At 41.7% G+C, this 13,898-nt stretch overlaps 2 protein-coding genes across 2 annotated transcripts; one reads left to right on the top strand and one right to left on the bottom strand.

The window, feature by feature from the left end:
• Positions 1–314: 314 nt before the first annotated feature.
• On the bottom strand, positions 315–2,613 carry cgref1 (cell growth regulator with EF-hand domain 1). Its single transcript, XM_068742446.1, has 6 exons — positions 2,513–2,613; positions 2,248–2,322; positions 1,405–1,478; positions 1,049–1,173; positions 818–919; positions 315–566 (listed from the first exon to the last, which is right to left on the bottom strand). The coding sequence occupies exons 1-6, from the start codon at positions 2,608–2,610 to the stop codon at positions 315–317; spliced, it is 726 nt and encodes a 241-aa protein (XP_068598547.1). The 5' UTR covers positions 2,611–2,613.
• Positions 2,614–2,916: 303 nt separating this feature from the next.
• On the top strand, positions 2,917–12,381 carry LOC137895606 (potassium channel subfamily K member 2-like). Its single transcript, XM_068741100.1, has 9 exons — positions 2,917–3,013; positions 7,523–7,629; positions 7,849–7,961; positions 8,136–8,226; positions 8,545–8,662; positions 9,683–9,843; positions 10,562–10,748; positions 10,840–10,979; positions 12,049–12,381. Exons 1-9 carry the CDS (start codon positions 2,917–2,919, stop codon positions 12,379–12,381), a joined length of 1,347 nt encoding a protein of 448 aa, XP_068597201.1.
• The last annotated feature ends 1,517 nt before the right edge of the window (positions 12,382–13,898 follow it).

Below are 13,898 nucleotides of genomic sequence, written 5' to 3'. Positions count from 1 at the left end.
TCTATTTATTGCATAATTAATTGAGGACTCTTCTCCCTTTTACATCTTAGAATTCATAATTACATCCAGCAAGTGCTATCGTAAAATCAACTTTTTCTAATAAAGTGACGGGACACTTTCGTCAGTCATTTCCTTTAACTATTATGTAAGTGTTGATAGTCCATAGAAAAGACAGTGGACTCTCAGAATATAAATTAAGAGAGAGCCCATTCCTGGGGAAAAAGAACGAGTGATCTCGGTGGAGAACATTATTTTGACTCAGACTTCTCAAAGCATAGAATGATGGTATAGAGATGGAAGCACCTTACGGGTGTTTACATCTCTGGTTTCCCCAAATGAACATGGACTTCCTGGTCCTGTCCAGCTGCTGGGGCTTCTGGGATTTGTTGTATATGCTGGTCATCAACTTGCAGTACAGGTTCCTCTTCCTGGATTGTTACTTCTGGTTGATTCTGCCACTCATTTTGAGTCTTCTCTCTTTGCTCTTCTGTTCCTGCCCTCTCCTCATCTGCCCGAGGGTTCTCCACCTCCTTCTCCTGGTGAGGTGCATTGTTGTTACTGGAGGCCTGTTGGTGGAAAGCTTCACCTGAGGTGTACCCTGAGTTTCTAAATCAAACTACATTTTCTGAGGTTGCAAATAAAATGTCATGGCTAAAATAAATAAATAAATAAATCTGCATTTTGCATCAGTGCACAAACACGACATTACAGTACACACTGTTGTAATACCGTCACAGCTTTTGTATCTTTACACCATCACACCGTCTAACCACGTTACATTTATTTCTGTTGCCTGCTGCGGCTTCAAAGTTAGTACCTGTGTGTGAGTTAATGGAGGAGACAGCAACTCAGATGGTGCCAACAGGCCATCCTGGTTTGAATCCTGAGTCTGGAGTAAAAAATCTACCATAGACACCACCTGAACACACACACACACACACACACACACACACTTCATGTCAGATAACCTGGTTAAAGCCTATTGTGTTGGCCATGAACAAACAGACACAGATACACGTTCAGTTCAGACACAGTCAAATCTCCTCACCAGGTCGTTGACCTGTGCGCCAGGGGTATGCTGGGAGTTATAGTCTGAGAGTAGCTTCATCATCTCCAGGCCATCCAGGAGCCCACTGCGATCGTAGTCATGAAGTTGAAACAGCAAGAATACCTCTGACATAAGGCAGGAGAAGACTGACACGTTTAAGACCAGAGACTTTTGACATGTTGCTGCAGTAAGAGGGAGTGCGGTACAAAACTCTCCTACTGTAACCACCCAAATATAACTGCACCGGTAACAACTGATGCTTTGGGATAGAGATGCTGTGCCAGAGCCACAATCAACTTCTCTTGTCATAATATCTAATAGTCCTAACTTAAATGAGTGTAAGGGATGATGCCTACCTTGCTCCCAGGTGTTGAGTTCCGGTCCTTCCTGGCCATCCTTCAAACTGGATTGAATGTACATTTTCAGGAATCTGAGACACACACAGTACAGAATGCATTTCACTTTCCCTTGAAATAAAGGGGGGGGGGGGGTCAGATTTGTCATCTTGTTTTACCCAGTTCTTGCAGATAGACTTTAAATGGCTGCCCCCAAAAAACCCAACAACAAACATTTACTCTTAATATTTGAGCAGAGTTGCCTTAGGGGAGCTGTCATGATTCTGCATGATTATCAACCACAAGGGGGCAGCAGAGGGCTTTAAGTATTTCGACTCCACGGTGCCACGTTATCAAAATAAAAGTCAGTCATGTCATTATTGATCAGTGAGTTCGCCCCATTCTTTTGCATCCTTCATGTGTAACAAACCAAAGTGCGTATCAAAACCCTTTTCGTCCCGCGCAGAGGCCGTTGAGTCGACTGAATGATTGAAGTGCTACACCTCTCATCTTACAAATGAATGACTGTATGCATAAAATATGTTGCTCCTGCTATCTTATCAATCAATGGTGTCGTCCACATCATTAGCTCAATGCAGCAGCCAAAGTCCACAGACGGGCCTCGCAGCTGCAGTCCAATAAAACACAGGCTGATCCACTTTGTTCTGGATGCTGTGTTTCTACTGTCAGTATTAGATGGCAAGTCGTGCATCTTCAATATCCACAGAGAATGAGATTAGGATTTCTGTGTAATTGACATGAAATGTGAAATTTATACTGTGGGAAAAACACAAAAGTAAGGCGTTTATAGTATTAAAATGGGCTGGATGTACAACAACAGCAGGTCGGGCAGGAGTCGCTCACCTGCGGTCTCCCTCTCCAGAGCCAAAGGGATTGGCTAGTATCACAGCCTGGGGGGCGGCCTCCACAGAGGACTCACTGATAGAAAAAGACGGAAGACAAATATAAAGTTTACCATTATTTCCGACATTATAAGACCCCCATTTTCTCTAAAACTGAACAAAACAAAGATGCAAGAAATTAAATTGGCCACGAAAGCACAATTCTCCATAAAAAGCACGACTGTCTTGTGGTAAATAGAGAAAGAATTACCTACAGGAGGGGTTACCTTTGTATCCCTGGTAAACCTGGAGCAGCCAGGCACATGTGTCCATGGATGAGCAGGTACAGGACGCACGGGACCAGCCTACCAAGGTGAGAGTCCATGAGAAGGCCTGCAAGAAAGCCCACCAGATTCTGTTAACGGCGTCTCAAGATGTCCTGCATCAAACAAACAGAGAAAGGAAGGTTAATGAAACAGTCTTAAACGAGCAGGTCGGCAGTCTTGCTGCCTGTACGCGCGCATAAGGCGGCCTGTACGCGCGCGTAAGGCTGACTGTACGCGCGCGTAAGGCGAGGCTCTCCTCTCTGATGTGGAAAAAGAAATTACACCCGTTGATCTATAAATAGTACACGCAGTCCGCGGCCAGTCAAAATGCCCACGCCTCTCCAGTGTCGGATGCAGATGTTACAATGCTGGTCCGGAGCAGAACCGAGCCCGACACCGAGCCCGACACCGAGCCCGACTCCGAGCCCGACACCGAGCCCGACACCGAGCCCCCGCTGCAGCGTTATTATTACCGGATGATCCGAAATGCACAATGACGCAACTCGAGCTTTCTTCCTGCAACGGACATTTGAATGAGATCAAAGATGAGTGGAAAGGAATCTAGTCGTGCAGGATCAAACAAGGATGGTAATGGTGATGCAGATTAAATATTTATATTTATGTAACGCTTTGCCGCTGTGATGTTCTGCAGAGAGATCGTGGTCTCACCTTTCTGCATAGCTGAGGCGTGAAATAAAGATGCAGTCGGTGCAGCAGGTTTACGGTTCACAGGTTCATGGAGACGACGAGCCCTTCCCGTCCCCTTCCCGTGGATCCCAGCCTGCACTGCGCAACGGCGGCCGCGGGAGCGCCCCCCCCCCCCCCCCCGTGCTTCCACGGAAGCCGCAATGTTTTGTTCAATGACAGGGTCCACGTGGACGTGGCAGTGAGTTTGCGCAGGGCAGCTTTTCTTTGCGCATCATCCGCTGCCACGTCTTCACCGAAAGGCGGACTGTGTGTGTGTGTGTGTGTGTGTGTGTGTGCGCGCGCGCGCGTTCTCTTCCTTCATGGTCTTCATATTGTCTCTATTGCAGCTTGATATTTACACTAATCATGTTTTAACTGCCGCAGAAATCGAGATAAAATAAGTTTTAGATTTTACAGATTGAGGTTTAGAATCTCGGTTTTTGGACCAGCTCCTTCTCTCGCCCTCACTTTTACTAAATCTTAATTTTTGCACAGTGTTAATTTAATAAATTTTTATTTTGCATATAATTATTGCAATTCCAGGGATGTATTTTGACTGACGTTTCTCCTAATCTCGTTGTATATCCACCATGCAATGACAATAAAGGCTTTCTATTCTATTTCTATGTCTATGTCTATTCTATTCTATTCTATTCTATTCTATTCTATTCTATTCTAAATGAGTTTAGTGTGGCATTACTGTAGGTGGCCACTTGAGGGCAGACAGGTCGAGGAGTTCCCCGCATTGAATAATGCAGGGGGGGGTATATATAAAAAAAATTGTGATGATCCAGAAGAGATCCTGGATCCTGGATCGCTTTGAATGTTTTGTTAACATTGCAACTGACCAATAATCAACCAACATATTGAGGAACAGACCGTGAAGCTCCATTGACTGTCAGTGTAACTACTATAATAACATTACGCTGGCAGAACCAACTTCAACTTTGTGAAAAGCAATTAAAAAATTAATTTGATGAGGCTTCATAACGGCAACATTTTCTCTGTTATGCCACAAAATATTACCTAAAAGTACTCACATTTAATAGCATCACCTTTAACAACAAAATGTCTTTTAATTGCTGCTCAGAGGCCTGTCGTGCAGCCAAACGGGTCTGTTTGTCTTTGGCATAGCCCGAGTTCATTCACATGCAAACTCACACTAGTATGTCCAATGGAAGTGCACGCACACACACAAACCCTAGAACCAGTTATGTAACAAGGATTAGGTGCCACTCTTTTGTGGCTTCGACAGTAAAAACTACATGAGCTATTTTTAACTCCGGACCCCCATTATATTATCAGATGGCTACCACAATAATGACAATGTTAGCAGTCATTGCTACTGATGTGGATCCCTTGTCCTTTCAGCGGAATATGTGAGGCTGGTACTCAAAGTCTCGTTGCACTATCTGGAACCATTTCAAGCCCCCCCACCACCACCACCATTGGGTCTGTTTTGGGGCTGAAGCATATTGCTAAATCACGTTTCCCAATCAATGCAAGCCTACTTTTTGTGTTGCACTGCGGTTCAGGGTTGAAATTAGAGTGACGACATTGTGAATTAAAGCAAAGATGGATGTTGAATGGATAACCTCAACTTTGAAATAACTTTAAACCTGTAAATATAATGACTTGCATTTTGAGGACCTGCAATTCTTCTCCAAAAAAAAAGCAAGTCCCCACAATATGTAAAAAAAAAGGAAATTATTCACAGAACATCGCACACAGTTTGTTTGAAATAGTTGCTGTCACATTCCACACGTTAAGTCCTCTGCAGTTCAGGTTATAGCAAGTGGAAAACTAGAAAAAACACTAATTCTGTTACAAAAGGCTTCAAACCCATGCACACACACACACACACACACACACACACAGCAGGCAGTTCCGCTTCAGGAGCATCTAACTGCAGGATCCATGCAGGGTCATTTCTCCACAGGCATTTGAGGGGGCAGCGTAATGTCAGGACCAATCAGCTGTCAGAGCAACTCTGCAGCTGAGTCCAGGACAGGTACACAGGGTTCACACACCGTACCGTACGCTGGGCACAACTGGTCTCGCGTAGATCACATTCAAATTTGAGAGAGATCTGGAAACAAAAAAAATAACATCAAAGCACATGCTTTTCAAAAGTGCCAGAGATTTAGTACCACACATCATCCGCAGCAATAAACGCCCAATGTTTGTTTGATCTTTACTAAACATTAAAGTCGGGTACAGCTCATGATCCCACAGCTGCAAGGCTATTAAGGTTAAGACAGGTGGGCAAAGTTAGTCTAGTGTAAGCAAGTAATGACACACCATTTAACCCACACGATATTGTCTATATTTAGTGTTATAATTGGGGGTGTAATTCATGTTTAGATGTTGGTGGAAACATGAACTCAAACTGCTATTTAGATCTCATCTGGGACTTCTGAGACAGAGACAAGGAGGGAGAGAATGAAAGAGAGAGTTAACAAGCCGAATGGCATCGGCTCGTTTAAATAAAGTCAATGCTTTTTGAATACAGACAAAAAAATAATAAAGACAAGCCTAGAAATTTGAGAATTTACAAAAAGACTTACAAAAGTGTTATTTATATTTGTTTAAATATTACCAAAATATATTAACTGCAATGCGGAGGCGTAGAGGGAAACAACTTCCCTGTCTTCTACAATGCAAAGTGTGGAAACTTACAATAAGACAGTAAATTCATACCCATTCATTCATTCATTCATTCATCATTCATTCATTCATTCATTCATCATTCATTCATCATTCATTCATTCTTCTCTTCTTCCAAATAAAGGATGAGTTGAAATGATGTCCAACCCTCCCTCTGTCCTGCACCTCCACCCCTCTCCTCCTCCACCTCCTCCTCCTCCTTCCTCTCGGTACTATCTCGCCGCTCCACTGGTGCGCTCAAAAGCAGAGGCAGACAGAGCGCAGTGGAAGCTGTAAAACTGGAAACGGAGGTGAAAGACAAGTACAAACTATAACTGGGACGAGAAGGAGCAATAAAAGTCATCTAAAGCTCGTCGTCGGGCTCAAACGGTGAAACTAAAGAAGAAGAGCGGAGGAAACACGGAGCGCCAGTTCGTCCACGCGCCTCAGCGCCGCAAGCAGGAGACGCGCAGAGGAGGAACGATTCCCCTTCACGCGGTGAGAGCGTCGGATGAGGAGAAGAGGAGAGCGGAGGGCATCGGATAGGTAGCAGCAACGAGTAAGTAGAGGAACAACGGAAAGTTACTCATAATGAAGTTCAGCTTTAGAAAACTACAAATCCTCATTTCCAGATTCATTTATTTCATGTAATATTGAAAGTGATGCATGTTAACCAGCGTCCTGCAGTGTGTGTGTGTGTGTGTGTGTGAGAGAGAGAGAGAGATTTAATTTGTTCACTGGATTTGATCAAATCTTTACCTGCAGTTTATTAATTTGAGTTCTGTTGGCCTTTTTCATTCTCGTCACAATGAACGTTTGTCCGTTTTTCAGAGTCTTCACACGATTGTGGTTGTATCTGTTGATTTAATATTCCTTTTGTTGTGTGGGGTTTTAGAATAAATAGAATTGGAGATAATTTCACCTTTACCAAAATTAGAATTTTTCCCTTCAGTTTTGTTTTTACTCAAAATTCCTTTCCTCACTAAATGTTTACTTTGGAACAATCTAACTTAAATAGAAGCTAGCCTCTTTTAAAATGTACAATTCAGTTAAAGCTGTGATATTTAATTATTCCTTAATTTACACTGTATATTGTAATGATTTTGCACCGATGTTACAATATATTTAGATTTTTCAACCGGCTCATATCGTGTTTGGCTTTTACATGTTTAAATGTAATATTGTAATGATCATTTTCTTATAATGTCTGCTATACAAGTGCTAGTTTAAATAATAATAATGTAAAATAATATGAATTTACCACATGTCATATCCATTATATACTGGGAAATTTAAACCTGATTTAAACTGTGCATGCTCGCTTGACAAGGTTAATGAAAGCAATATTCCATCACTCTAGATCTATTTGCCGTTAACTAGTCCTTTTTCTCTTATTCCTTGATTTCAGCTTTTATTCTTAAAATGTGCTGTGTAATAAATAAAATGTCTAATGCTAGAAACTGAATTATGCTATCACAAGAGATAGGCTTTAAAATCAAATTTAAAAGCCTCACTGTTGAATTATTCTTACAAATTTACAGTATTAGCAGATAAATGTGTTTGACTAGAACAGGAAAGCAAATGGCTATTTATTGTAAGGAAAACATATCATTGCCATGTCATTATATTCCCTGACAGTGGCAGCTCCAGACTTATTGGACCCTAAATCTGCCACTCACAACACCAAGCCCCGCCTCTCCTTCTCCACAAAGCCAATCACGTTGACTTCCCGGGAGGGGAGTGAGGTGAGAGGGAAAAAAGAAGTTCAGATTTTATTTTAAAGATTAAGGATTTTTTTTTTTTTCTTTAGTTCAATTTTTCTCACAAATGATAAATTCCCCAATGTGGAATAAAGCTCTTCTCATGACATTTTGGAATTAATTGGGGTTTGTACAGTGTATGGTATTGTACAATCCACCTGCATGTACTGTATGTGGGTTGATTGATCAGTTGAAGTGTCTCAGGTGGTTGCCACGGTGATGAAATGGAAGACAGTGACAGCAATCTTTCTTTTGGTGGTTCTGTACCTGGTGATGGGAGCAACAGTCTTCAGATCTCTGGAGCAGCCTCATGAAAGGTGGGCAGGTTATCCATCCATCCATGATGATCTATGCACCCATACCATTAAAAAAAAATAACAAAATGTAGATAAAAATAACTCTCACTGGTTAACTGCACGATAGAAATAAGGAGACTTATACTTGCTTGCAGAGGCGTGTTTTTGGACTTCGTCTTTTGTCTCTCTCTCCAGAGCCCAGCATTTGGCCATCCTGTCCCAGAAGCTGGAGTTCCTGTCCAGGCATTCCTGTGTCAACCAGAGCCAGCTGGAGGAGTTGGTCAGGGTGAGACGTCCCCTAAAACAAATGTAGGCCATTTATTGCCAGAGCAGCTCGAGTGACTTCAGCACCAAGGACAGCGCCTGCCTCCCAGGAACATCTGCAGATCCCTCTCCTTCCAGCCCGGATGCTTTGTGGAGGGTTTACAGCTCCTTATTTTAACCTCGCCCACAGTCATGTTAGGTTTTAGACATCTAAGCAAATGCCTGCCTAAATGTTTCAACAACCAGAAGATAACTCTGTAGTAACGGACATACACACAAACACTCGTAACACACGTATTCCAGTTTGAATACAAACCTCTTCCATTTTGTTCCTCTGCAGCAAGTTGTGTCTGCAATCCGTTCAGGAGTCAACCCGGGAGGAACGCTGGCCAATCACAGCAGCCTGTGGGACCTGAGCTCAGCCTTTTTCTTTGCAGGGACTGTCATCACAACCATTGGTAGTACACACACACACATACTCACACATGTATGAGTACTCTGGACATCTTTGATATGTAGGGGAGTGAGTTTGAAATATTACAGCTGACCACTTTTAGTGGAGTAATGTTTTTTGCCCTGCACTGTTGGACCATGTGTTTGCTCCAAAAGTACAGTACACAAGTATCATATCAAGATCTATGAAAAAGTATCTTGGGATCATAACTTAAATGATCAATAAATTAGGTTTTAGGTTTTATATTAAAAAAGCTATTTAACAAGACGAACTCAAAGTGTAAAAATAGGAGCGTATATTTCTGATGAACCTGGTGTTGCTTGTGGTGTCCCCCAGGGGTCAGTGTTGGGTTCTCAGTATATAGATTATATTTTCAGTGCATCTAAATTATAAAAGTTAATATTGTTTGCAAACGACACAAACATATTTTACAGCAGAGACAATTATAGTGAACTTTTAAGTACAGTAAATGGTGAACTCAAAATGTTTTAACAATGGATGGATAATAATAATAAATTAGTTTTAAATGTGAATAAAACAAAAGTAATGATATTTGGTAATCACAAATGGTAAATGGTAAATTTACACAAAAGTAATCTAAAAGTAAGTTATCTTCTTCCCACTCCTTTTCGAGAAATATGTAATGCTTTATTTTTTATTACTTGTGTACATGGCAATTGGTGATTTGTTTTGGAGTGTCCATAGTGTAACATGGTCCACATGTCACGTTTAAAGATAGACATTAAAGTTAGACAACTTTTGACTGCTAAAGATAAAGGAAGGTATATTTCTAATCATCAAATGACTGTACACATCCCTCTCCAGCATCTGAAGGAATGATCTTATTAATACACAGGCAGATACTCATCTTAGAATTTGTAGACATTTTAATAGAAAAAAACTTTGGGAAAATATGTAAATACAATTAATCTTCGCTATTAATTAATATGTTACATCTGATCACCTGACTTAGCTTGGAATGTTGCTGTATTGCTGTCTCCCTTTCCTCCTGCCATCTCTGCAGGTTTTGGGAACAGCTCTCCACACACAGAAGGTGGAAGGATCTTCTGCATTATATACGCATTGCTCGGGATACCTCTCTTCGGCTTCCTCCTGGCTGGCGTTGGAGATCAGCTCGGCACCATATTTGGCAAAGGCATCGCCAGAGTGGAGAAAATGTTTGTGGTCAGTCTGGAGTGATGTGCACAGAAACCAGGTTGAGACTCACACATAGATTTTAGAGGTATTTTCTGCAGCTGAGAAAGTCTGTATAGGCTATCCTGAATAATTTACATTGAAGTGTTCAATATCTGATTTAACAAGCATGCTCTGCACCAAACATATGTACGGCAGCCATCTTGGGCAAAAGTGTTTTAATCCTCATATCACTGTCTTCTTGAGTCTTGCTCCGTTGATGAGATCTGTAATACATATTATGATCAAGGCTTTTACGGGAGAGGACAAAAGTTCATGGAATAAGCACGTGTGTGTTAGACGTTTGCCAAGATGCTGTGGCTACACCATTATTTCATTATTGCTGGGGGGGATTCTATTTTCTTTCTACTGCACTCAGGGGACCAGTTCATGAAATAATCCTCTTAGTGCCTGCAGTGTCCGGCTTTCATTACCATTCAGCCTCAGAAAAATAGTGGCAGACCAATAATTGTTGCCCGTCAGTTTGGTCCAAACTGAATCATCTCAATATTAATATTGCATGTTGGCAAACGGCGCTGTCAGACTTTGAAGTGCGGTAGATCTTATGGGATGCCATGGAGTAATTTCTAATAAAATAATGTAAAGCTGCAATTGTCAGGAACCTCTTACATGAACTCTGGATTCGATGTAAAGGCCGGTGTTACGCAGGTGACATTCACCGTCGTGTTGCTATCTCTCTTTCCTGCAGCACTGGGACGTCAGTCAGACTAAAATCCGAGTCATCTCCACCCTGCTGTTTGTGCTGTTTGGCTGCCTGCTGTTTGTGGCGCTCCCGGCAGTCATCTTTAAACACATCGAGGGCTGGTCTGCGCTCGAGTCGCTCTACTTTGTGGTCATCACCCTGACCACCATAGGATTTGGAGACTTCGTGGCAGGTACACCTCTTCGTCTGTATATCTCATCAGGTGGACCGTTCTTCTGTGTGGACGTGTCACAGTTTCTGTCTGCCTCCGTCTCCGAGTCTAGGTGGTTCTGAAATAGAGTACTTAGATTACTACAAACCAGTTGTGTGGTTCTGGATTCTGGTGGGTCTAGCCTACTTTGCTGCCATCCTCAGCATGATAGGAGACTGGCTAAGGGTCATCTCCAAGAGGACAAAAGAAGAGGTATGTTTCCCCCCTCCCTCTCTTCCTGCACCTGGGATTCTTTAATCTCAACATATTACTCCATGTATATGTCCCCCCACCTCCTACATCACGGGGTATTTTTCCATCTGTGCTGCATTCAGCACAGCAACATGCAGGTTATACAAACTATTCACTTACAACCCCACATTTCCATCTGAACATTTGCACTCTGGTTAACGTCATTTCAGTGATAATACGGATTCCTAATTCAATCAACCGTCTGCTATCCAAACATATAAACAGTCATAGAGTATTACTGTGAGCTACTTCAGAGAGGAAACAAGGCGATTAGTACAATGAGAGGACATCCTCGCAATAAAATGTCTTCAGCTGTTTACACTATATAACATGATAAAGAACACGGAGTACGTGAGGTTCCCACCCACAGGGACGCAGTCAAAGGTGAGTTCAAATCAAAGTGTTCTGATGTTTAGGCAGTTCTAAAATGACAAACATACTGTCATGTCAGAGTTTTATGGAGAAAGACTTGGACAAGAACAGGATGACTCAGCAGCGTTTGAGGCTCTAGAACAGAAGCAACAATGGAAGACATGTTTTCATTGGTTGCAACTGGCCGGTCCTGCCAAGTGTCATACAGCACACTTTGGGGCACATTCTTTCTATTTTTTTTTTTTTTTTTTTTACTATAAATACTCTAAATAAAGTTCTTGTGGTTCTAGAGCCAAATAAATAACCCTAAATGTATCCATTATAGACACTGCCTTTATCAACCTGTGGAAATTATACTTAGAAAATCAATGATAAAATAAATAAATAAACATGGCCCATGAAGGTGATGAATGCACCTAAGGAAGGATTTTAGAGCAGCAACGGTTTGAATGAAAAATGGGATAAAGTTGGCAATCTTGGCAAATTGCTCAATGCGATGGCTAATTTCAAAATGTTAATACTCTACTGCTCTTTTTCACCATAATGAAGAGGCCTTCTTATTATTTGCTTTATTGCAGACATTTAAACTGGCGCTTCCACCAGTGCAGGTACAGATTGCTCAGCAGGGCTTACAGCTTACATTTGTCTCTCCTGGCAGGTAGGAGAGATCCGAGCTCACGCTGCAGAGTGGACGGCTAACGTCTCGGCAGAGTTCAAAGAGACTCGGCGACGCGTGAGCGTTGACATCTATGACAAGTTCCAGCGTGCGGCCTCCATTAAACGTAAACTGTCCTCCGACCTGGGATTTGGCCCTGCTCCTGAGTTCACCGTGGCAAAGAGGAGCGTGTCGGTCAATTTTAACGATGAACGGGACAAGAATGAGAGAGAGGCTGGTCTGCAGGGCCTGATGACTCCTCTGGTGAGAAACGGTGGGTCACTCCTGAACGGTTTGGACCCAGAGAGAGGAGACATCATCACAGAGCACCTTTAGGAAAGCTCTTCTCAAGGGCTTCCTATTTGTCTTGGAGGGATTATCACTGAAAGCAAAGCTTCTTGACCAAATGAACAAATCATCATAAACACCTTCGACCCCTACAGCGATGTGAGATGCCTTACTCAAGAATACTTCTGTGGATATTTCACGGAGGGACCCTTTTCCTTCACTCGCCGACCCCCAACCCAGCAGAGCAAGATGTTGAATTTGCACTTTTATCTTAAACATGCTTTAGCTCCAGCAGCTAAATAGTCCATCCAATCACGGGGCTTCGTTTGTGTTGTGGCATTACTAGGCAGATGAACCACAATCTTTCACCTTACAATCCATCAAGAGAATTTAACGCTTAGACTGCTATCCACATAGGTGAAGAGAGAGAAAGTAAATATATCTGACGGCTATGATTCAGGTTGCAGCGTTCCAGTGGGTGTAATGGAAACATAAACACGTTTATAAGTGAGTCTGTGGTGCAGCTTGTCCAGAATGAATCCGGCTTTTATTTTAGTCCAATCTGATGTGAATCTGTGACGAAGAATTCTTCTATTCCTATTAAACACCGTAACGGAGCCTTAGGAAGCATATTGACATCTAAATTTAAATAATAGAAAGATGGATAGCTTTAATATAGCAGTCTGTGTGTTAACATGAATGGAGCCATCAGTGACATTACGCCGAGGCGTGGCTGGCTGGCCTGAATTTGACTTTGCAATTACTAGTCATATTTTTTATGTGATAAATACTGTATGTCTGAGTGTTCTATGACCACAACCAGGCAAGCATTTTTTTTTCTCTAAACTGTATGTTTGTGTTTCCACACTGTGCCTGAAGAACACACTGTAGAAAATAATAATGTCTGTAGAACTCAGAGGATTTTTTGGGGTAAAATATATACCTTGAAAAGGTTTCAATTATTTCTGTTTCTAGTCACATTTTGTCTTTACTGATTTGCAGCAATAAGAAAATATGGATCCTAAATTCAGACAGACACGCTGAAGGAAGAAAGGAGGAAATATTCATCAGCTCTTAATTGATTGATGTATGAACTGTTGATTTGAAAATGTTGAAGAAAGGAAGACAGTTTGCCATCAAAGTTTATTGTTAACATTCGAAAATGTTAACAATACACAACAGAAAATGTTGCCTTTCCTCATACCGTTTAATCGTAATGTAGATAATTCACCCAATAATCGACATATAGCCGAAGTGGAAGAAAATAACAGCCACACCACAAATATCTAGGACAATTAATGTTTATTAAATCTCCATTAAAATGCTAAAAAACTACCGTAAGGTATTTATTGCAGCTTGACTGCTAATTTAGTTCACACCAGAACTAAACTATATATACTGACAAATGTAGGCAATATGTACATGAAGGTATACCCCGATAGCCAAATTATTAACTTCACGATAAAAAATATACTTTCAATCAGCTTTTTTGTGGAAGTCATAAACAGTGACTCAAGATTTTCACACATTCCCGTAGAATCCTGTCTTCTTCAGTCTTGACGATT

The sequence above is a fragment of the Brachionichthys hirsutus genome, chromosome 1 (genome assembly GCF_040956055.1).
Source record: "Brachionichthys hirsutus isolate HB-005 chromosome 1, CSIRO-AGI_Bhir_v1, whole genome shotgun sequence".
Classification (NCBI taxonomy): domain Eukaryota; kingdom Metazoa; phylum Chordata; class Actinopteri; order Lophiiformes; family Brachionichthyidae; genus Brachionichthys; species Brachionichthys hirsutus.
This window is presented reverse-complemented; position numbering and strand designations above follow the sequence as displayed.

What these genes read in the sequence shown, in the direction of transcription:
- cgref1 (XM_068742446.1), bottom strand. Translation starts at nt 2,610, where the DNA reads ATGGACTCTCACCTTGGTAGGCTGGTCCCGTGCGTCCTGTACCTGCTC. An exon ending in TCTGGAGAGGGAGACCGCAG is followed by an intron (nt 1,479 to 2,247) that starts GTGAGCGACTCC and finishes TGTGTGTCTCAG; the next exon opens with ATTCCTGAAAATGTACATTC. An exon ending in CTCCATTAACTCACACACAG is followed by an intron (nt 567 to 817) that starts GTACTAACTTTG and finishes TTCCACCAACAG; the next exon opens with GCCTCCAGTAACAACAATGC.
- LOC137895606 (XM_068741100.1), top strand. Translation starts at nt 2,917, where the DNA reads ATGCTGGTCCGGAGCAGAACCGAGCCCGACACCGAGCCCGACACCGAG. An exon ending in CACCGAGCCCCCGCTGCAGC is followed by an intron (nt 3,014 to 7,522) that starts GTTATTATTACC and finishes ATTCCCTGACAG; the next exon opens with TGGCAGCTCCAGACTTATTG. An exon ending in GACTGTCATCACAACCATTG is followed by an intron (nt 8,663 to 9,682) that starts GTAGTACACACA and finishes CCATCTCTGCAG; the next exon opens with GTTTTGGGAACAGCTCTCCA.